The sequence below is a fragment of the Hesperophylax consimilis genome, chromosome 22 (assembly GCF_061612785.1).
Source record: "Hesperophylax consimilis isolate HC1 chromosome 22, BYU_Hcon_1.0, whole genome shotgun sequence".
Taxonomy (NCBI): Eukaryota; Metazoa; Arthropoda; class Insecta; order Trichoptera; family Limnephilidae; genus Hesperophylax; species Hesperophylax consimilis.
In genome coordinates, this window is record NC_142857.1 from 20267829 (window position 1) to 20292296 (window position 24468).

General features: G+C 37.1%; 1 protein-coding gene across 1 annotated transcript in view; it reads right to left on the minus strand.

Moving 5' to 3' along the window:
- Nucleotides 1-683: 683 nt before the first annotated feature.
- The window catches only part of LOC149413200 (uncharacterized), a 127458-nt gene continuing 103673 nt past the window's right edge, over nt 684-24468 (minus strand). Inside the window, exons 3-7 of the mRNA XM_089644920.1 lie at nt 23774-24034; nt 19798-20018; nt 18837-19173; nt 7264-9430; nt 684-6063 (exon numbers count right to left, since the gene is read on the minus strand). Coding sequence (XP_089501046.1) covers nt 6002-6063; nt 7264-9430; nt 18837-19173; nt 19798-20018; nt 23774-24034 — 3048 coding nt within the window. The 3' untranslated portion in view covers nt 684-6001. The remainder of the gene's footprint in view (nt 6064-7263; nt 9431-18836; nt 19174-19797; nt 20019-23773; nt 24035-24468) is intronic.

Genomic DNA, 24468 nt, shown 5'->3' on the forward strand with positions numbered 1-24468 from the left:
CACAAAACCAAACTGGCAGCACCCATAAATATGGGAATGAAAAAGCCATGCCTATATCGTCGCTCATATTATAACGAGTATCTCAAAAAATATGAAATTATTTTGACTTTCTTCTAAAACTACGCATGCACCATGGTTTGAATCGACTAAACAAATGTTTTGACCAATCACCGCTCCTCTTATACAAAGTTTGTTAACAACGCATATCACAGAATTAAAAAATAAAAAAGAAAGTCGAAAAAGTAATTTGGTATTTTTTGAGATAATACGCAATACATACAATTTGCATTGCTGTGTGACAAGTCAAATGCATAAATATAGAATTATGCTACTGAGGCTGCTTTTTCTTACCTATAACAGCCACAAAGGTCGAAATTGTTGTAACATGGTGAACATTTGTGTGCTGGGACTTTATAGTCAAGAGGAAGTCAAGAGGGCCATTTTCAAAGTTTTCCTTCTTGTTTTCATTATCTAGGGAAAATATTATGTTGTTGGTCATTTCTGGGATTATTTTAACAGACTTAATAAAAAATTATGAAACAAAATTGCCAAAATGTATTTTTTTCAATTTTTTTATTTTTTATTTTTCCCTTAAGCAAAAATTTCCTTTACATCCATCAAGTGTTTTGAGAGCTCAGCACAGCCAGCCTTATAGCAATAAAAGTAAATAAAAACACCACTAATGGCTTCCTTCAATGTTTTTATTCCTCGGTGTTATTCCTTACATCATTTCCCATGTAAAGTGTTCCCGGTTGAATACAAGTACAGTAATTACAGTCCATATACAGAGGGTTTCATAAATAATATAGTGGGTATTCGAGAATATTGAGTCAGTTTATGTATTCTCCACTGGCAACACTTTACACGGGAAAGGTCAGTTTACAACAAGTCATAGGATTCATTTAAATAATGATATATTTTTTAATATTTTGTTTACAATCTATTGTGAAAGGGCGTAATGATATGCAAAAATATCAACATTTAACAGATTCACCGTCTCAAACATGAATCGAGTGTGCTTCAAAAGTTGGATGGCAAAAACATCAGCTACCAGAAATGCAACAAATTGGTTCCTAACATTAACTTAATTCACAAGTAAATTATACTACGTCTCTACATTCGAGGGTTTATTATGTACTTTAAAATTACAATTCGTCATTAAAAAAAGGCAATTTTCAAGTAATCCATAGGCAAACAAATTTGGAATGAAACATTTTTTTCAGATTTCATAAATACATTTTTCTAGCAAGACTAGTTTACTAAAAAATTAAAATAACTCTTTCAAAATATGAATATTGGTTCAATCACACTCGATGATAGTTGGTCAGGCAAAACGTTTTAGCTTAAACAGAATGCTACATGTAAGAGATAACATTGTTTAACTAGGAAGCTATTCTGGACATGATGAGTCATGTCTTTGTTTTTAAATTGAGATAACAGAAAGAAAAGAAGATAAATAAGGAAGTGCGAATAGCAGTCACCATACTGCTTTTTTAACCCCTCTATACAGTTCAAAAATATTAACAATTACTATAACATTTTCTCCTCTCAATTCAATTCCGACATTACTCAGCGCTGGTAACATTTCCAATGTGTTTCTCACTTCCAAATAACTACGTCAAATGTTTTTTATCAAAATGGAACAATGTAGTCTTTAATACAAAGTTAAGTCTGTCGTATTGCGGAGAATTTAGACAAAAATGAACACAGTTATTTATACTTTGATTGTTATGCCTAAATCAAAAATACTTTGTTATGGAGAACATTCCTAGCAAACCAACTGAGAGATGATACAAGAGAGAAATTTGGGATCCACGTCAACTTAACGGCAAGGTGGCGACAACGCCATCTTAGGAAAATAAAAACAAAACTCTTTTAGTAATAATAAATATAATAACCCAGCACGACACGGGTAGGTCACCTGATGCTGCTAGCTTTCTCTCTCTCTTCCCGTAATTTCTATATTCCCTATATACATAAACTCCCAGACGAGGTGGCTCCGCTCCGTGGCTACAGTAAGACTCTAAATCTAGACGCCTCCAGAGTAAACTACCTAACATTAATCTATTCTTTCTACTAAGGCCAGGGAACTTCCCTTTAACAACAAATTATACTGATTTCCACAGAAATATATCAAAATGCTAAAATAATCCAAATGACAATATTATGTATGTTAACAAAATGTTATTGGTCAGTTGGTTCAAACATGTTTTGGGTCACAGGAGTAACAAGGAACAATAATGTACATACATAGTGTAATGTTGTATGTGTGTAACGCTTACTGCAGCTCTGACAAATGGATGATAAAATGAATGCAGTTAAACTCTAAGCTACGGAGACCGGTTGTTTGGTTCGGTTCCTTCTGGAGGCGTTCAGAATTTAATCACAGGAAAAATACACAATTTGAAATCAGTTAGACGAGTGATACAAAGTACTTAGAATTAAATTCAACATGTTTCCAGTCCTCAGATGCTAAAGCTAATGGCCGTCTTATAGCTTAGACTTAGGCTCGGTTCTAGTTAAGTGAAGAGGAGTTCTGAGAAAAGCTATTTATAAAATGAACGATCCCAATTTCCACTCAGTTTTACAGGCATTATATACACACCAGAATATTGATTTTTGTCAATAACTAGGAAAGGCAGAAGACATTCAGAATGCACCTGGCAACGCAAAATATTACATTTTACTTAGAATTAGTCATCGACTTATATTATTAACAAATATTATATCATTATTACGGTTTGTTAACTGGAGGAATTTACAACCAGGGGAAAGCAATGTTAATTATTATGTAGTACAATAATAGTGATCTTTTCACGGAAGTAGTCAGTTGCAACCAACCAACTCTGCAAACAAACACCAGGAAAGGTATATGTCCATAGTACAATGTGAGCCAAGATATTATTATCTATTATCCAAAAGTTGCAAAATAGCATAGTGTCGCTTGTTTGCAGGCATCACAGACAGCGACCATGTAAGCGTAATATTGCGCGTGTTTGGAAAGCTAGAGGCCACCTTTCCCCAGACATCCGTTGCAAACAAGTTGTGTCTATGTATTATTACATTGGTTTGTTTGTTTCTTTGTTTGGCATGAGGGCAAATAAATTCAACTAAAATAATGCAATGAAAAGGATGATTGAATGAATGAATGAATGAATGAAAGAAGGAGGATTAGTTTAATGTGTAAACAATAACGTAACATTGGAAGGTTAACCCTGTATATATCCTGATATCGCTCGTCTTTGCTAAAGTATGATAAGCCTTACTCGCTAAAGCTCGCTTCGGAATCTCCTACATCAGCCAAGCAGATATATTTAGCTAAATTCAAATGTACTTTTATTTCATTTACATAAATAGTCCCCAAAACTCAGTACATGTTTAAATGGAGATCATGGATTTCTTTTGCATTTAAAGATAATATGACTCTATCTTAACTTAAATCTTGTCAGGTTTTGTCAACCAATGAACTGAAGCTAATAATTTTGCCCAACAACCGTTGAGATTGCTTTAGCCTTCAAAAAGTTTATCTACGATGTTGGATGTTTACGTTTGGCAAACACCGCACCGAGTAAATCGGTGGGTACAATCTAAACGTTAAAAGTGCGATGCGATTTCTGGAAAACTTTGCAAATGCAACGTTAGTGTATTTGGCAATATTAACTTCCAGAATGCGAAACAGATGGATAGTGCGGCTTGAAGGGGTTAGGGGGCAGTTGGAGCAGCAGTCGGGTGCTGAAAAGAATGAAAAGTCGTGGTAATTGGTGCGGTGCCGGGTGTCTTTGTGGGTTAACATTTGGCCAAGCATTTCCAAGCAAATCAGCCATATTACATTAAACATTGTATATAAAACTAAAAAAGAGAAAACAAATCCGACACATGTTGAATCACAGAGATTCATAAGTAAAGAGATCAAAACATTCCGGGGCAGGCAAACCGACAAGGGCAGATTACCATCCGCACCAGTCTTGACGGCTTCAGTTATGAATCTTCCCGAACTAACGCAATATTGAAGACTTGAAAAAACCGAAGCTTATTTAAAAACAAATATATAGAAGAACAGCGCACACATTAATTAAGCATTTATTATTCTTTTTGTATTTTTTAATTATATTTGATTTGCTTTTTTATTTAGATTAACGTTAAAGATTGGTTTCTCGGTTTCACCGCTCTGCATATTGAGTCCATTCAGGATTCAGATCAACATCACTTCACATAAAGAGAAATGACTTTGAAATATATAAGAATAAATATTTAAATATATAGATATAATATGGTACATTCACAGAATGTCGGCAATGTGGCATTGGGTTGCTGGTTGGGATGGAGTGGTGTTGTTCTTGTAGTTTGTTGCGTGATTGTTGCATGACACCAACCAACAAGGGCGCCCACATTCAATGCCAAGTAAATGTACTTTCTTTGAATTGTCTGTTTTGTCTTTAAAACATAATTAGTTCACATACAAATGTCACGGTATTAGAATAACAAACTCCCACTAGAATTGTCTATATTTCGATATTTATACACTTTATAAAATGTCAATCAATATACATTATAGTTGAAATGCGCAGTTCGTCACCTGCGCTAGTTCCAAACACAGTTTCCTTTTAAAAATTGTCACAAATGTTTTTTTTGGTATACACGCTCGCTTAATTTCTCATTTTCATAAATAAATCTTGAATAAAATATTTCTTCAACCATTTTTACATAAATATATACGTCTCATATTATTGTCGATACAAGAATATATACGCAACCATTCTATTATATTCACAATGTCCACATGCGAAGATATAACTTTCTCTCTGCACCAACCCAATATATACAGTGGGCAGAATGCTCCCGAGCGGAAGAAGCCGCCCTTGATTATATAATTACCATTAAATGATGAGGAACTGATATTTATATATAACTTTACAAACACTCTACTCATCAAATCTCGTGGACACATTTCCCGGCCAAGCCGTCGTTACTAAATAAATGACACTCACTTTTGTGAGAGATTTTTCAAAAGCATTAAATGCAAAGTCCAGAAACTTAGAAATCTAAAATAGATGGAGGCATCAATATATTAAATACAAATGATTCTAGAACAGGTTCAGGTCCGTGTTTGTTAGAAATGCAACGATACAACGGTTCCAGAGCTCGTTCCATGTCTCCACTTTGACTTGAAAAAGTAGATGATGGAGGGTAATCATAATTTTAGCGTAATACCGTATTCGGGATATAATAACAACAAACAAAACTCAACAACAGCCAAGGAAATAATATTTAACATTAAAATGAATAACAATAAAAACTAGGGTAAAAATATCCCCCCCGTCTGTTTCTTTTGCCTAAATCATTAAACTATTCTCTTTCAGTCTGCTTCAGACCTGTGCACTATGTCTGTACTCTAGGTCAGTGCACTAGGTCAGTGCACTAGGTCAGTGCACTAGATCAGTGCACCAGGTCCAGCCGCAGAAAGGTGCACAGATCTGTTTGGGTTCAAGTTTGCAAATTCATTTAATGAAATATCTTCATTGATTCATCATTAAATCTATGTACATTTGATTTATTAAGAGAATTGTAAATTCATCGAGCTTTACTTTCCCAACCAAACCAACGAATGAACAGTTTTATCCGACAACACAGCCCTGTCTAAACTTGCGTTAAACGCCTCCCCGTACAAATGTTCAATTTATTAAGTTGCGTAATTTGAAATGCCAAATACGAGCCGGCGTTTGCCATTTTCTATCTACAAAACGAATTATACGCGATTCAACGTACACTAGAACTGATTTGGAGACACCATCACCGTGTGCACAGCTTTTTAAAGTATGTACACCACTTTCCTTTGCTTGCGAGGGTCCTTTTAATTCACTAATGTCCAGTCCGTTTGTAACAATTAAAAAAAAGACATTTAAATGATTTACACTTTTTGATTTGATCACACTTATTATTAAATGATTTCACTTTGGTCATGAAGCCCCCCAACGGGGAGGGGGGCAAGTGGTGGCACCTTCTACTGCTGCTCGCTGTAGTAGCGAACCATTCCGCCGGGAGACTTGATGATGTCCTCCCAAGCTGAAAACACCCAATAACATATTAACAATGCTGGAGATTGCAACGGGAGTGATTTCTGCGCTTTTCTACGGATTTGGGATTTCAACAATCACAACAAACCCCTCGCAGCACCCTTTAGTTTATAATTACAAGTAATACTCCACATAAGGCAGCTTTATTTAGAATAATTTTATTTAAATTAAAGATATTCCCAAAAATATTTAACCCTTCAGACCTCTGCCATGTTGTATTTACAACTTGTGTGTATTTCTACTTCTCAATAAAATCCAAATAAATGGGACATTTCTGAACCGAAAAACTAAAACACTGTTTTTGAAAGGTGATGAAATACGCTTTCAAATTTTATTTTTAGAAATAAACACATCATTTTTGAACTATTAAAATTTTGAAATAATACATAAAAAAAGTTTTAAAAATCATCACCATCTTACATTCTTTGGTCTAGAATTAAAATCACTGATTATGAAAAAAAAACACATATTTTACCAGACAGATTTCATTATAAACATTATGGCTTCCTCACTTTTTGTTGTTTCATTTAAAAATAATTAATAAAAAATCACAAAGTATCATAAATTTTTCTCAAATTGTGGTTGGAACTTTTGGTTTCATATATGCGCACATTTTAATTCTTCTATACTTAACTTCTACATTTGAATATAAAGTGTAGTGTTTTCTCTTAACACCATTTAGTTCATATTTCTAACTATGACAGGCAGGGGGGGACACAACGATTTCTATGAGACAGTATGAGCTAATGGTATGTATACATCTGCAAACCGAAACACAAACCAAGCCATGAATTACAGGAAAGGAAGGAAGCAACTGCAACCGGCGTTTCGCACCATTTGCTGCTTTTTTCTTCATTCTTTTCCTGTAAGTTGAGGTTTAGTTCCGCTCGAGTATGTATACATAGCATAATGTTTGGGGGAAGTACGCTGCCAGCGTAGAATAAAGAATAACACAAGAAGTGCCTTGCTATGTTTTGTGATCCAAATACATATTTGCCTAATCGAAACTTAAATTTCCAAAACTGTATTTACAATATTCAAAAAGGATGGAGTTCTACAATGTCAGACTATGAAGTTGAAAATTTTGCGTCGACAATCAAGAAGTTAAACACAAAATTTGACCACTTCAGGGTCCAGGAAAAAACTTATCGCTTAAAGCCTTGAATAAAGAATACGTAAAATAACTTACCCATCCCGACATAGTGCACAATCTTCTCCAGGTTATACGAGTCCTTGACTCCAACGGTGGGCGCCAGGAACCTCAGCGCCTTGGCCGGTCCCCCCACCTCCTCCCCACCCCCCTCCCCCTCCAAGCTCTGTCTCCTGCCGCCCATCAGCACCACGCTCACCCCACCCTTCGCCACATCGCTCAAACTCAGCTCTGCCATCGACGGAAACTCTATATTAGAATTGTAAATAATGGTGCCGGCATTGACGTTTATACAAACTTCCGGTGATGACAATTCTTCCGGAGTCTCGTCGCCTTTGCTCAGATCCGACCCGACCGGATTATCTCCGCCCGAATCAGAACTGACATCACCGTTTAGAAGCTGTTCATTTATGTCAAATCCAAACGTAATTCCGTCAATGTCATGGATGTTGTCAGAGAATTTCTTGAGTTCCTCGTTGAGTATGATGACGGCGGGACGGTTGTCGGCCGATTGGTTCATGTCGGCAAGCGGCAGAACCACGTCGGGCGGTTTACTAATGAAGTTGTCCTTCCCGGGCAGCGGGTTCAGTTTGACATTGGTCTCGTTGTCCATACTGGTGTAGCCGTCGTCCAGATGGGGCAGGTTGTTGGTGGCGCTGTGCTTGACAAAGGCCACATAGTGGTCGGGTGCGGTGTCCAGATCGTCAGGCATCATGCCATTCTCGGCCTGCATAGAGAAGTCATCGTCCTCGCAGGACTTGATAGAATTGGTCTTAGCTACTAGTTTTCGGTCACCCGTGATATTTTTCGAAGCCACCTGATTATTATTTTTATTTACGCTATTAGTTAATTTAGTATCTAATTTATTTTTGACATTATTCCTATCGGATAACCTCTGCGCTCGTGGCTCCAGGGCGGGGTATTGCTCCTGGCTGTATATGGGATGGGGCAAACTATTATCTGTCTGCGTAGGTTCCTTCCAGAGGTTCTTTGTGTTCTCTGTGGATACATCGAGGTACTTGTCGGGTGCGGGTCGTTGGTTAGAGTAGTAGTTGCAAGATTCTATGAGGTCGGGGACGTTGTGGTGTCGCTGGGGAAGGACGGGGGCGGGTACCGGCGGGGGGGACTGGGCGGGCGGGGGGCGCGCCATGACAGAGGCCACGGCGGCCCGAGCCATGTCGGCGTAGGAAGCCTGCAACCTCTCCCCGGAAGCTTCAGCCGGCAGAGAGTGCACAGAATCCAAATCATCGTTAGAATCGTTGCTCTTGTCTGAAGGCGGGGAGGAGGCTGAGGTGTGCCTCCGTTCGGCGGACCCAGCTCGCCCGATTCTCTTGTAGATGGCATCCCTGTCGTTCAAGGAAAATCCGCTATTAAATCCTCGCCCGTGTTTGCCGTAGTCTCTGTGTGAAAAGGGATTGTTCATCCGTCCACGAGTCTCATCACACGGACTGTGTCTCTTCCTAATTTTCTTTTTACTAGTTACCGTTTGGAAGTCTGAAGTCTCCAGAACAGGTTCGATAACGAGATCGGCAGATTGGGTGTACGAGACCTTGACAGGTTTAGGTTTCTTGGGTTTGACTATAGGCCCGGTGACGGAGGACTGCGTGGAGGAACTGTTGGAGACATTAGCGGAGAAGTTATCATCCACATCCATATGATTATCGTGTGGATAGTAAGTATCGGAGCCATCGTTTCCCCAAGATCGGCGGTCGCTTCTCTTAGGATCGTTGACATCCGGCTGGTCGAAGGTGGACTGTTTCTTGGATTTCCTGAGAGTGAGAATATCCTTGGAGCCGGAAGTGAGATCATCGAGCTTGCTGTGAGACAGTTCTTCCATGGAGTTGGATTTCTTCAGCTTGTCCATTTTGCAATCTTTAGCTCTGCGTTCTGTGGACCTCTTCTTGCCCCCCTTGTCCTGCCCCTCCTCCCGCGTGGCCTTCCCATCCCTGGCGGAGAGTTTCCCGTTGAGAGCAGGATTGGCCTTGTCCTTGGGATGTGCTTTGGCCTTGGTGTCGGGAGCATTTGATTCAATGAACTTGATGATGTCGTCGATGGCCTGGGTTCCGCGGTAACCGTCGATGTCGTCGGACTTAATTTCCGTTTCGTTCTTGCATTTCTGCTTGCGCTTGGGCTTCTTCGGGTGTTGGCTGGAGGAGCTGAGGGCCGAGGTCACTGTCTGCACGGAGTTGCCGTTTTCATCCAGAGCCTGCTGAAACAAATATATTATTATGATTCAAATACAATAATTGAACTGTTTGGTCTGTTTATTTGTCTATTGCCTCACAAGTCAATTATCCAGAGGGCTATTGTACATATTATAGCACTGACAATTATAAATAGCGATTAAATATAAGACTAGACATTTGACTGTTTATAGTTAGTAATAAGAAAGATCATTGTAGACATATACTATATATTTGTACAGCGCCATTTGTACAAGTAATTTTGCACAAAATTTGTATTGTTATTAATACATAATATTTGGATAATTTATACAGCGCCGTTTTTGTGCAAAATCCCCTTAAGGCGTCTTAACCAGCGGACGAGAATTCAAATTTCGTTAAAATACGGTCTCGCGATCTTACGTTTTTTTAGAACGAGACAGAAATACCGAATTCATTCCACTGCGACCCGAACACCTGCGCAAACTACAGCATGGTTCCGATGAAACAACAATTATTGTTGTTGAATTCTCGGTTATAGCTTTCTCCCTAATAAGTAGTTACATACATATTTGTAAATTATACGTCAGAGTGCGTAATCATAAATAAATACAAATGCAGTGCGTTGACATGGTAGATATAAAAAAATTTCAAATATTTGTTTAATTTGATTTTTTCAAATTTATTTTACATAGGTTTTCCAAAAGTGAGTAAAAATCTTTTGTTTTACATATTTATTCGTTTGTCCGAAAGGTATTACCGGTAAGTTTTATTTCTAATACTTATCTTTAAAGTATTACTTGATTGATACGTATGACATTGAAAAGAGAGTTTATTCGTTACAACTGAAGTAGTATATATATTAAAATAGGTTTTATTTCCAACTATTTTCTACGGTACCTACCTACATATGTAGTTATGCGATTGCATAATATTGTATCGCTTTTATGTATTTGTTTTCATGGTTAACGGAACGACCTGACTCATCTAATTTTCGAAATGTTATTGAGGTAAATTATGTTCATGAGGTAAATTTCGATTGAAAAATCATAGGTTAGTATGTCAAAAATAACCTCGTCTTTTTTCCTAAAACAAGAAGCTCAATTCACAATATGACATTATGAAACTGACAAAAAGTAACACAAAAAATATTAAATATGTTGAATTATACCAATGTAATAGTGAATTGGACAGTAAAATAGAAATTATGAAGAATAAAATGATTTGAATAGCACATCACGAATCAAAATTCATTTGGTTCGTGGCACTTTTTGACCAGCAATCACAAACAGTTTCACGTACTTTGGCATAAGTTTTAACATTTATACATGAAACATCGATGACAGACATAAACTCCCGATAGTCCATAGTTGATTCTTTTCCCTGGAAATTAAACAACACAAAATTATCGCCAAATGTTATAAAAAATATGTGCTTATTCTGACTGATTCTTTCGAACGACCCTGTAGTATATAAGTACGTACAATGTATACGGATATTTAAATATCACTAACCTTTGTTTTCATGTGTTTTTGGTTTGAAAATTTGGTCGCGTAGAAATGTTTCAGATGCTTTAATTAAATAGTACTAGTAGAATACATCTTGGCCTTTGAAATAATCGAGTATTTTTTAAAGTCTTTTTATAAGCCCAGAAAAAAATAATGTATAAGGCCTATGAAAATTGCTTTAAAGTTCAAAATGTCCTACTTACGAACCCATTTTCGGTTATAATTTTATTGTATAATGTGGAAAATTGAGTTATTTATAAAATGATCAAAAAAAAAAAAAATATTTATGCCTGAACATCCACAAAATAAAATAAAAGGCAAGGCACTTTTTGGCCATGTTTTTTTCTTGCATAAATCAAAACAGGCGGATGGTGTTAAGCGGGAATTTAAACCTTATCGCAATCTACGTAAGGGTTGTTATTGATAGCGGCTCAATTTAAAATATTACACGACGTAGTGCATCGCCTTAATAAGAATTATGGAGTTTTTTTATTGTTTTACATCTAATTTCAAGTACCTACCTATATGTATATTGTAGTCATTTTTATTAAATTTTTATCTGAATCGTTGGACTCTACCACCCAAGACAGCTATAGACCGATCTCAATTGCCACCACCATCGCACGATTATTCCAACGTCTATTATTAACACATTGTAATCGGATCACGTATTAATACGTTTTTAGCAAATTAATGCTAGAGAGCGGATCACGTATTTATACGTTTTTGATAGATTGTTAGTGGAGCGCGGGTCACGTTAAAATACGGGTTCCAATATACTCGAGTTTTCGCTATATAGCGTCTGTAGGGTTGTAGCCATGCAGGTAAAAACCTTTTGAGAACAATAGATGGGGTGTACGGTGGGTACCGAGGTAGTGTTATTCATCACAAAAATAGTCGAAGATAACGGTACATATAACGGTCTACATGCAACACTAAGACGAAGAATAATAATTTTTTTAGTTTATTTCACTACTCTTTGGTGGTCAGACGTTGCTAAAAGCTAAATATCGAGTATATAGATATTATATATATATTACGTACATATTTACATTTTATTTTAGTGTTTAAAAGTTAAAATACTTTTGATAAATTTTCGATGAAACAGACATTTTTACCACGATTGTGATTGAAAGTTTGTTATTTTTTTTAGTTAGTTATTTTATTATATTGTGTTTTATCCCATAAGAAAAATGTCTCACCACAATGAAGATAGTGACCAAGAAATATACGCCAACAATTTATCCGACATATCAGGTGAAAGTGATTTTGATAGTGATGATAGCGATCTAGTTACCCGCAGAACCATTTCGTCCAGTTCTGATGAAGAAGAGGTTGATGGTTGGTCTATAAATGATAATCCCCCAGTTCTTGAAGATTTTTTGGGTATTCCTGGAATTACCTTGAATAATCCTCCAAAAACGCAGATGGATATGTTGAAATTGTTCATAGACGACGATTTTTTTAAGTTTTTGGTTATCGAATCCAACAGATATTATTATCAAAACATCGACCGACTAAAATCACAAACCAAAGGTATCAAATGGAAAGATATCACCATTCCGGAAATGAAAAAGTTTGTAGGTCTCATAATATTCATGGGGCTAGTACGGAAAGATAGACGGAATGAATATTGGACCACAGATCCTGTTTTAGAAACGCCGTTTTTCGGTAAAACAATGTCAAGAGATAGGTTTAACCAAATATGGCGCGCTTGGCATTTCAATAACAATGAAGATATTACTGACCCATCCGATCGTCTGGAAAAAGTAAGACCTATAATCAATCACTTCGTTGAAAAGTTCAAAAACATCTACAAGCCAAAACAGCAAGTCTCATTGGATGAAGGCATAATACCATGGAGAGGAAGACTATTCTTCAGGGTGTACAATGCTGGAAAAATCATAAAGTACGGGATTCTCGTGAGAATATTATCCGAGAGTGATACAGGATATATCTGTAATTTTGAAATTTACGCTGCGCAAGGACTACGATTGATTGAAACAATCCAAACTGTAGTTTCGCCACATACTGATGTCTGGCACCATTTGTATATGGATAACTATTATAATAGTGTCGACAATACTGTTGCGCTTTTACAAAAGAAAATAAGGGTTTGTGGAACCATTAGAAAAAATAGAGGCTTACCTGAATGCCTAAAAAAAACGGATGTACAGAGAGGAGATACAATATTCCGTCGGAAAAATGATATATTGTTACAAGTTTGGAAATCCAAGAAAGAGGTATCTCTCATATCTTCTATCCATTTTGCAGAAATGAAGGAGAGCCATAACGTCGACCGAATGACGCGACAAAAGATTATCAAGCCAAATGCCCTTATTGATTACAAGTATATGAAAGGCGTCGATCGTGCCGATCAATATTTATCGTATTACAATATTTTGAGAAAAACCACGAAATGGACAAAACGTGTGGCAATGTATATGATAAATTGTGCCTTATTCAATTCTTTTGTTGTATACAACTCCATTACAACTAAAAAGATTAAATATAAAAGATTTTTATATGACATTGCCTTCGAATAGACTTCCGATTCGATTCATGAAGAAGTTATTTCTGAAGATCCAGGGCCATCGACATCTTCGTGGAAAAGGGCTCCTTCTCGTGACCCTCCCGGAAGGCTTTCCATGGACATGCGCAAACATGTGATTGAAAGCAAGGGAAAGAAGAAATTTGTTCAAAGGCAATGTCGTGTCTGTTCAGCGCGCAAGGTGTGTAGTGAAACATGCTTCATATGCAAATTTTGTGAAGTTCCCCTACACAGGGACAAATGTTTTGAAAGATATCACACCCTAAAACAATACTAATTTTTATTTTACATTTAGAAATAATTTTTGTGTATAATTTGTAAAATAAAGGATGTTATGTAAAAAAAATATTATTTTTTTCAAAACTTTCCTACTTTATGTGAAATTCTGCACTAGTTTAACGATGAAGAATACATTTCTAAATATAATAAAATAAAATGAAATAAAATAAATAATTTGCAAAAAGAATTATTGAAATCAAACAAATATTTTTGAAGTTATCGCAATTTTTCTAGAGGTCTACGTTAGCGCGAAATTACGCGAAAAATCACCCTTTACCAGCACTAGTACGCGGCCGAAAATTGCCCGATCACAATGTGTTTAACATTATCGGACCCAGTTTGGAAACCTATGACAACCAAATGGGATTCAAAAAGCAAACTGCTACCGATACTGCTATTTTTACGGTAAAAAGAACCCTGGAATACTACAGGAATAAAAAGAACACCTCATATGCATGTTTCTTAGACCTGAGCAAGGCCTTCGACAGGGTTTCTCACCCTCTGCTATGGGCTAAACTCAGAGAAAGAGGCATATCATCGGAGGTCATACATATCCTCGACTCGTGGCACAGACAGCAGGAAAACCTAGTAAGATGGAAGGATGGTTTTTCCGAACCTTTCCTCCTAAAGAGTGGCGTCAGACAGGGAGGATGCATGTCACCGATACTGTTCAATCTGTACATGGACAAACTCACCGAAAGGCTAAACAATGCAGGAGTAGGCTGCCACATTGGAGGACAGTGTCTGAATAACGTCAGATATGCGGATGATATGGTCCTGATGGCACCATCTATAAGGGGACTGCGCATTCTTCTGAAAATCTGTGAAGAGTATGCTGAAGAAACAAATATGTTGTATAACCCCGCTAAAACGGCTCTATTGGTCATAAGACATGGGCAAGGCCCGAAAAATATTCCTCCAGCTACCTTGAACGGTGTGAACTTGAAGGACGACGATGATATCGATAGACAAAGACGAGCGTTAAAGCAAACATGCTAAGTAGAAGATTTCGCCTTTGCAGTACCGCAGTAAAAAGGACGCTCTTCCTTTCCTTCTGCGCAACGTTGTACACGTGCGAACTATGAGCTAACTACAAAAAGAGTAGTATAGAAAGACTAAAGGGTCCAATACAACAACGCCTTCCGCACAATGTTTTGTCTCCCCAGATACTGCAGCGCTTCCCGTATGTTCACGGAGGGGCGAGTTCCCGGATATGCAGCCCTTATTAGATCCAGGGTGACAGGAATGAGGGAAAGGATAAGAAGCTCTGGAAATATCCTCACTATGGAAGCCCGCCTCACTCCATCCTCCAGCATTGACGTACACTGGAGAAAAACACTAGCGCCTAATATAGTCACGGCTCCCTAAAGGCTTCAACTTTCTATTATTCTATTATTTTATCACTTTATTCTATTTTATTTTCAATTTATTCTGTTTTCTTTTCTTTGTTTTTCTGTTCTATCTTTTTGTTTTTGATTTTATATTTTGCACTAAATAAAGACTTTTATTATTATTATTATTGTGATGCGTTCAGCCCCATCAGCTGTCGCCATGTGGTAGAAAGAGGATTTGTTTACATATTTTTTAAGTCTAATGATTTGCTTCAGCAAAATCGTACATTTTATGACTGTTGAAAAAAGGTTCATTTTAGGTACCTAGATGTTTTGACCTTTGACTCTAGTTTACGTTTATGATAGTTTTACTACCAAACTCGTAAAAACCTCTTAAATAGAATGCAGCCAATAATAACAACAATTGGGCAAAAAGGGATATTTCATGTATATTTTACCACTCGCTTTAGTTTGTTGTGAATTTACCGCCGAACTTTTAACACCTCGTATGCCGGGCCCGCATATGCGCGGCCCATACAAATTTAAAAAAAAAAAAAAAAAAAAAAATTTATATGCGATTTTAACCCTAATGTACAAAGAATTTGTATGGAGAACAAGGTCTTAATCGCTTGAGCTATTCTCGTTCTTTACGCATCATATTTCAGAAACACTTGAAGCTTCTTCCACATCTAATTTTAAATTTTTCTGTGGGATGCCAACTCAACCAAAAATAACGGTCAAAGCAGGTCAAAGTGAAACATCGCGGTTCTATTTTAAAGTGCCAAAACGAAGTAATTTATCAATAAAACGTAAGTAATGTTTTTTTTATACATAGTTTATTGTTCACGGCATGTGTTTCGGTAAATTTAAAATACGAAAACTCAAAATAACCGACAAAATATTACGTCAAAGTATACGCCATGTCTTCGTGATAAAAATGTTCGTTTTATTTCTAGCTATGTTCCATCATATATTGTGTGATTTGCTTTGTTTCGTATCTCATTTTGCAGATAAATCAATTGAGAACATATATCACAGCCTTTGATTTGTCCATATTTAGTTAATATTTTACAAAAAATAATATTCTAATGTCCTCCGCGCTAAAAAAGTGTCCGAGAAATTTTTTGACGTTTCTCCATCAATATTCACGTAAATATTGCCTAATCTTATAAGGATTGTACATTATTATGTAAAGAAAACTACTGAGATTGTGTATAAAAGCCCTAGTTTCGTCAATATTTAGTTAATATTTTTTAATTAAATAAATACGAGACATCGGAAACCTGCACAAATACACGTGAACTGTTTATATGTATGTGTGAGAGGCCATCTTGAAATCATATCCGCGCCTGCGTAAAACGCACTTCGATCTGCGCGCGCAAATATGAACGATTTTTACAAATTCAAATTTTGTATGGGAGCTACAGGGTTCTTACAAAATACATGATTTATTAGAAATATTTATTTCTAATAATATTTATTAGAAATATTATTTTTTATTTATAAAAATGGTAATAAATATCACAAAATTAGATCAGTTATATAGGGTGTGCAAAAAAGTACTAACAAACTTTTTTTTTGTTTAGGTATAAAATATTTATTCGCGTATTGATTTTTTTTCTTTTCTTTCTGTCTATAGGAAACCGACCACGTCGTTGCGGAGTTCTACGGATTCACTGATAGCGAGGATGAATCCCTCGCCGGTGATGTAGAACTTCCGTCAATGGTGGAAATGGATGTTATGGATGGAGGATGAGTTGGAGCCTTTGGAGGAGGGGGAGGAGGAGAATCCAGAGGAGCAGACCTTCACCTGGTCCGAGGATTTCTCCACCTTCACGGGTCAGCGTGAGCATTATGCCGTCCTACAGCCTGGCCCATCACCCGACGTGTTCCCTCCGACAGTCGCTACATCTCCATATGACGTCTTCTTATGTGTTGTTGTTTATGGTTTTGGTTATTTGTTGAATGTGTGTTATCATTTGTTACTTGGATTTTGTTATCTGTGATTGTAATTTGGTACTGGTTGTTGTTATTTATGGTTTTAATTATTTATTGAATGGGTGTATTTGTGCATTATTTGAATAAAAATGTTTACTGAAACAAGTGCATTGTGCATCTTTGCATTGTTTGAATTTTCGTTTCCATTCATTGTATCTTCCACTTTTGAGGAGGACAGAAACAGTGTCTAAAAATTTGAATATTATAATAATAAATTTATGTATGTGAAAAATGATTTTTTTCGCAGTCTCTCGACCAAAGATTAAAAAAACGTGTTTCATGTACCTGTTCTAAAACTGAAATAAATATGATGAAATTTTTTTCTTATTTATTTTTGAACCACACAGTATCTGAATTTAAAAAACGCATTTAAATAAATAAATAAATATTAATAAAAAAAATATTAGAAAATTTTATTTTTATTCCCCGAGTCATGATTTTTTTGTCACCCTGTTCTTTCGAACACATCTGTACACGCAGTCGGCGGCCATTTGTCAAGGACGCCAGTGCAAAAACATCGCGAATTCTCAAGGTAACCTCTTACTTCTTTCATTATTTTTGATATAAATTGATTGTGGAAATAATAGATTTGAGGTATCATCAGAAAGATAGTTTTATCTACATTATTTTGATGTAATTTTTATAATATTTCACCCAAGAAAAGTGATGAAAATTTACTTCGTAAGAAATGTCAAAATTTTTACGTCCTAATGAATAATTTTATTATTAGCTTTATTTATTTACAGGTTTCTTGTACAAAATAATATTATTAGTAACAACAGTTGTATAAACTACCGAAATCTGGAAGAATTGTTATCATATACTTATAAAATACGACACAAAAAAATTTTAAGTGGACACTTGACGTTTGATTTTTTTTTTGAATAAATGAAAATATTTTACATTTTCAAAGAAGTGTCAATGGCATTACTTCTTCGAAAAAACCTTTGGATTATTTTTTTTCACGAGGGGTGTCTATTCAGGTTTGTGTAGAAATAAAAAAATCAGTTAATTTTCTTATGAATATATTTTTTTTACATTTGTTTGCCGAATGGGAAAATTTTTACACATTTTTTTTGTTAAAGTTAGCTATTCTGGGAAAACTTGTAACAATATTATCATGTAATATATATGAATAATAAGATACATTATCTGATAAACAGAAAACAATCGCAAAATAAACAATTTCTTTGTTTTTAAACGGATGTTTGACCAAAAGGCAGGAGAGTAATTTGCGCGCGGTTTTTTTCAAAAAAGCTTGGAATTTCCGAGCATACAACAGGTTATGTGGGAAGCAATTTTAGTTGCAAAACTTCTTATCTGGAAAAAAAAGTCTTGTTTTCTTATGGAATTCTCAAGGGACTAAAAAACAAAACTTCTTAAGGGTGAAAACATCAAGTGGGAACTTCTTAAGCGAGGTTGACTGTATTATAAGAATAATATTTGGATTATTTTTATAGCGCCGTTTTTGTGCAAAATCACCTCAAGAGCGCGGTACTAATATATAATACATTTCTACAATGATCTATATTATTACTAACTGTATATGGAGATAATACAATACCATATTTACCTGGTAGGTTCGCTTGAGATTAACACTTAATTAACATTAACTAATTGTTCATTACTGAAATTTAGATACAGTCTTTAGGATATAATTAGAAAATTGGACATAATTGGACTTTCCAGTATTTATTTAGTATTACCATAACACACATGCAAGCACGCACGCTCGTGCAAAAAACATAATGTTACTCGGTTTTGATGGAAAAAATCACGTTACCTTAAAATCGTTCCCGTCGTGCTTCCCAGCCGGGGCGAGGCGCGACATGTTGCAGGAGGATATATTGATGAAGCTGGGCGTGGTGATGGGCAGGGGCGTGGCGGCTGTGACGCTAGTGACCGCCGTGACCGTGGCCTGCGTGGTGAGCGAGGTGGGCGGCAGCAGCGGGCTGGCCGTGGACTCGCCCCCCTCCTCGCCGCCCACCACAGAGCGCACGCTGCTGTATGAGGTGGGCAGCTGCAGGGGGGGCGAGCGGGGCGGCGACGCGGGCGGGGACCCAATCTCCAGGGTGGCGCGCGACGTGTAGTTGACGGACACGCGTGGCATGTTAGGGGATCTGAACACACAACCACAATAATGTTTATTAAATTGTTGGAAAATTGTGTTAAATTTTATTTCTTTTCAAAATATTGTGCTTTGTAAAGGAGAATTTTGAATGCTTTTTTTATATATTTTATATATGAATACCGCACAAGAGTCCCAACTGTTCCCAACCGTCTGGAGCCAGTGAGACTATGGCTAATTGAAGTGCTTTGTAAGGCTGAAAGTGGTGGGGAAGGGAAGGAGATGAGGGAGAGGAAGGTAGGGAAGAGTATCTGGCTATTCAGATATAGTCACCAAACAATAATAAAGCTATTACGAGCAATGTTTCAATTCTAAATGGTAATCTACACCACGGCGATACTGAGAGCGTTTTTCACTCTGGAACGTGCCGCAAATATATTATTTTAAATTATATATTTTGTCGTAAATATTAATCAAACAAATTTAACTTTGAACTTGCATTGCACTCCGGATTGTTAGTCAAGAGCATTACTCGTTGACCACGGAAACCGTCTTAATGGTGCAGATCTGCAGGTTGTGCAGTAGCCATGAGAGTGGCAGCACTAACAATATGAAATCGAATACGACGCGGTACGCAGCCACATTTGTATTCTGAATGCGTGTCTTTCTACGCTACCTGCTGTCCAGATCCTCGGTGGTGTAGCAGCGCGAGGGCGGCGATGCGGCCCGGTGGCCGAGCGGGCCCAGCTCCAGCAGCATGTAGTCGGCGTGGCGCTCGCTCAGCATCGGCGGGTTCACGCAGCGCACCGTGGCGATGTAGTCGCCGCCGCCCCCACCCACGCCGCACCGCACGTCCTCCAGAAAGCTGCGGCGGTTCTCCACCACGCCAAAGTTGTGCTGGAATCATCATTCAAACATGTTTATTCAAATGTTGTGCATTTATATACTGAGATAAACATATTGTGCAACAACTGATCCTTGTTTCTATGTAAATAAAGGTTGCGAAATAACACATATACACACCCTGAAAAAATGCCCAGGATTCCGTGGACAGCCAAAAGCAATAATTTATCCATTTTGAAATAGGGTCAAGTGTTGTACCTATGGACGCATGTACCTTTGGACACTTCTGATTTCTATGGCAAGACATCTTCTAAAACTCCCTATAAAAATAATCGGGATAGTACATTTATAAACTGGCAACACTAATGTGTCAAAACTCTCCAATTCTTTTTAGTGTAATTTTAGTGACGATTTGAATATTTTTTGAAGAAAACAGTAAGTATTTTACAGTTTTTGTTTTCGTTTTTGTGAATATGTAATTATGTTTTCTACCGAGTGTGTTAATGTAACATATAGCTCAGAATCTACTCAGAAACCACGTTATTACACTCTTCTTCTATGCATAACCTCAAATTTTATGGATTTAATTTTTTGGGAAATCATTGGTTGTTGTACCTATGGACAGCGCTTTGCGTGTACCTTTGGACGCGTCCAAAGGTACACTTATATAAAAGTGTTATAGTATTAAGTATGAAAGTGTTTTTTTCAGTGCCGAGAAGCAAGTCAGGTTGCAAAAGAGCTGATGTTTGCCCAGAAAGTCTGAAGAAAGCTGTGCAAGAGGTTTTAAATGGAAAATCTATCAGAGTGACAGCTACAAAATGGAAGATCACAAAGTCAACACTATTTAATTATGTCTCCAAGGTTAGAAGTTCTCCTAAAGCAGTTTTTGATATCCCTCCTCCAAATTATGCAGTTAAGAAGGTATTTACCCAGGAAGAAGAATCACAACTACACGTTTACCTGGAAAAGGCAGCGTATCTTCACTTTGGTCTTAGCAAGCTTACAGCTAGAAAGCTTGCTTTTCAATTTGCAATAGCCAACAAGAAGATTATTCTCGAATCTTGGATTCAGCATGAAAAAGCAGGTCTTGAATGGATACGTGGATTCAGAAAAAGATGGCCTGATTTGTCACTACGCAAGCCGGAAGCAACGAGCTTGGCTAGAGCTTCAAGCTTTAATAAAGCAAATGTTACGTCTTTTTTTAGCAACTACAAAGACGTGATGAGCCGCTACAAATTTTCAGCTGAAAATATTTATAATCTTGACGAGACTGGAAATTCAAATGTACACAAACCATCTAGAGTTTTAGCTCCTAAGTCAATTAGACAACTTGGCAGCTTAACTTCAGCTGAACGTGGATTTAATGTGACGATGATAGCTTGCGTTAACGCTATAGGGAACAGCATTCCACCCATGCTTATATTCCCAAGGGTTCATTTACAGCATCGTATGCTTGATGGAGGCCCTCCTGGATGCATTGGTGGAGCTAATCCCAGCGGTTGGTCGAACGAGACTCAGTTTAAAGTGTATTTTCAACATTTTATTAATTTTGTGAAACCCATTAAGGATAACCCCGTGTTGTTGATAATGGACAATCACGAATCACATATTTCCATAGATATTATTGAAAAGGCCAGAGAAACTGGTGTTGTAATTTTAACATTACACCCTCACACTTCTCACCGGATGCAACCATTAGATAGGGGAGTTTTTGGACCGTACAAAAAATTCTTTTACCAAGCTGCAGAAGACTGGATGCTTACTAATCCAGGAAAGCCGATATCTCTCTACGATATGTCTAAATTAATCGGGAAAGCGTATTTTAAAGCATTTACACCACTAAATATTACAGGTGGTTTCAAATCTTGTGGAATATGGCCCATAGATGAAAATATATTTAAAGAGGAAGATTTTCTTCAGTCCTTTGTAACGGACAGACCTATGCAATCTGAAATTCTTGAGCCAAGAGGAGAAACTACACCACAAAAGTTTGATAAGACGTCGGGAGAAACTACAGTCATTCCAGATACATTGACATCACCACCTTCAAAAACCACTTTATACAATATAGAAGACAACCAATTTCCATCGACATCATCTGCAGTGCAAATTGTTAATATCAATCCCGAATTGATCCTTCCCTTCCCTAAAGCACCTGAAAGAAAGGTCACAAATCAGGGAAGGAGGAAGGGAAAATCGAGGATTTTGACAGATACGCCCGAGAAAAATGAAATTGCCGAAAAGTTTAAAATCAAAGAAGAGAAAAGGAAAGTTCAAATTAAACCTGTCTTAAAAAATGAAGTCGCACCAAGTGCTTCGAAAAAGATAAAAATTATCTCAAACGAAGTAGTAGTAAATTGTTTTATCTGTGGACGCATTTCAAATAAAGACCGGGCACTCTTCTGCGATTCTTGCAAGAAATATGTTCATAAACAGTGCATACCAAAAAGTCACTCGGAAAATATACCAGATCAACGAGACGATGACAACTTTCTCTGTCATAAGTGTTTTGTACTCTCTGAAGGCTCGGACGATTCTATTAATTCTGAAGACTTGTACAATTCATACTTAGAATCCACTAAACAGTAGATAGAACAGCTGTTTAATACAATAATAAATAAAGATGTCTTTAATACGAGTTTGTGTTTTCTTTGCAAAAATCGAGTTGGTCCAAAGGTACAATGTACTGTCCAAAGGTACAGTAACCCCTGTCCAAAGGTACAAACACTTACTGTACCTCTGGACAAAAATGCACTTTTTTTTTAAATTCTAATAAATCAAAAACCATTCAAGGAAATTCAATGAAAAAAAATTTTAAAGTTGTATAATTGACCATATCATAAGATTTAAAAAAAAGTAAGGTTTTGTCGTTCGTCAATTTAAAGAAAAAAATTATGTTATATTAAAAATTAAAAATTGTCCAAAGGTACACCACTTGCCCCTACATAATAGGCTATCAATTCGCTACCTAAAAGTATCCTAAGAAATTTTTGACACGTTGCTCGCCAAACTGTGGATTTTAACCTGGAGATATTTATGGTCACTGGCGAAACCAAACACTTTTTTCGAACAGCCACAGACCAAATGTGCATGGTTCTATCACCACCCCGTCTTGCAACACCATCTCAGCCCAACAATTATATAAATATAGTGGAGTGAAATGGTTTAACCAATTACCTCCAGATGTAAGATTACAAAAAAATTACGTTAAATTCAAAAAATACCATTAAAAATATAATTCAGTAGTTTTTCTTCAATTATAACACTTCTGAAATAATATCATAATTCTCGAAAATAATATTAGTTATCCTTTTTTCTGCTTTCTTCTTTTTTCTATTCGTTTTTCACAATAATTGTTTGTAAATTTTATTTTATTTTTCTTTGTTTAAAATAAAAATATAGTTAAAATATTAATTAACTACGTTTCTCCACCTTTTTAACATGAGCGTTCGCCCAAAAAAAAAAAGGTGAGTTACGATACTGTTTTACATATTAAAAAAAAAAAAAAAACTTTGTAATATGTATAAATTATAAGTGTACCTCTCTAAACCAGTAAAGAATAATAAAAAATTAAAAAAAACGTGGAAGGCAGGAGAAGCAGATGAACATCACAGATGCTCTGAAGTTATCAAACGTCATCTATGTCCAAAGCATCGGTGTCTGCGGCTCTCCATGCAACGCAGGACCAAGAAACCTTGTTCAATAGGGAAATTGGTGTGGAGTTGCCCCAGTAATGAGGCAACAACTAAAACGTGCCCACTTGTGTTCAGCTCTCCTTACTATAGAAGGTACGCATGCGGGGTATATACCTGATCAACATTGGCGGGCAGGCTGCCCCCCTGCAGCGTGCGTGCGCTGACGCGCGAGCGCCGGGACGCGTGGCGCGCGGGGAGGGCGCGCGCGGGGCCCGCCTCCGCCGCCAGGTCCTGCAGGCTGCCCGAGTGCGCCAGCAGCGGGGCCCGGCTCGAGTACCCCCCCGGCCGACCACCCCCGCGGCGGCGTTGGCGTGACGGCACCGAGCTAAGCACGCACTCGTGCTCCGTGTCCTGCTCCACCTCCTGAAGAAGCTCCTGGAAACAAACAAACACTCCATTTATTCCTACTGCTACCACCACCTGCCTACAGACCATCAAATTTCATTTGTAATAGCTGAAGCAACATCAAAAGCCTCGGCCGTACAACCACTTCTTCCTTAACGGCCCTCGCTACTAAATGTTTCTAGCGCGAATTCGAATATCTAACTCGCTGCACCTGGCAGCTGGCCGGTGCGTTCCATTCAATACAAGACACGCACAGAGCAAAACAAATTATTATTAATTAAAGATATTGTGATTATGAAAATTATGTTAAAATATATTTTAGAATGTAATGCAATATTACAATAGCTTGATTCATGGAGGAGGTTCTCAGTAACAACATTTAATATAACTTTTTATTTGGATTTTTTTTTTGATAAATACAATTATAAAGAGTTACAAAAGGCTTCCCTTTGTTCCAGACTGGT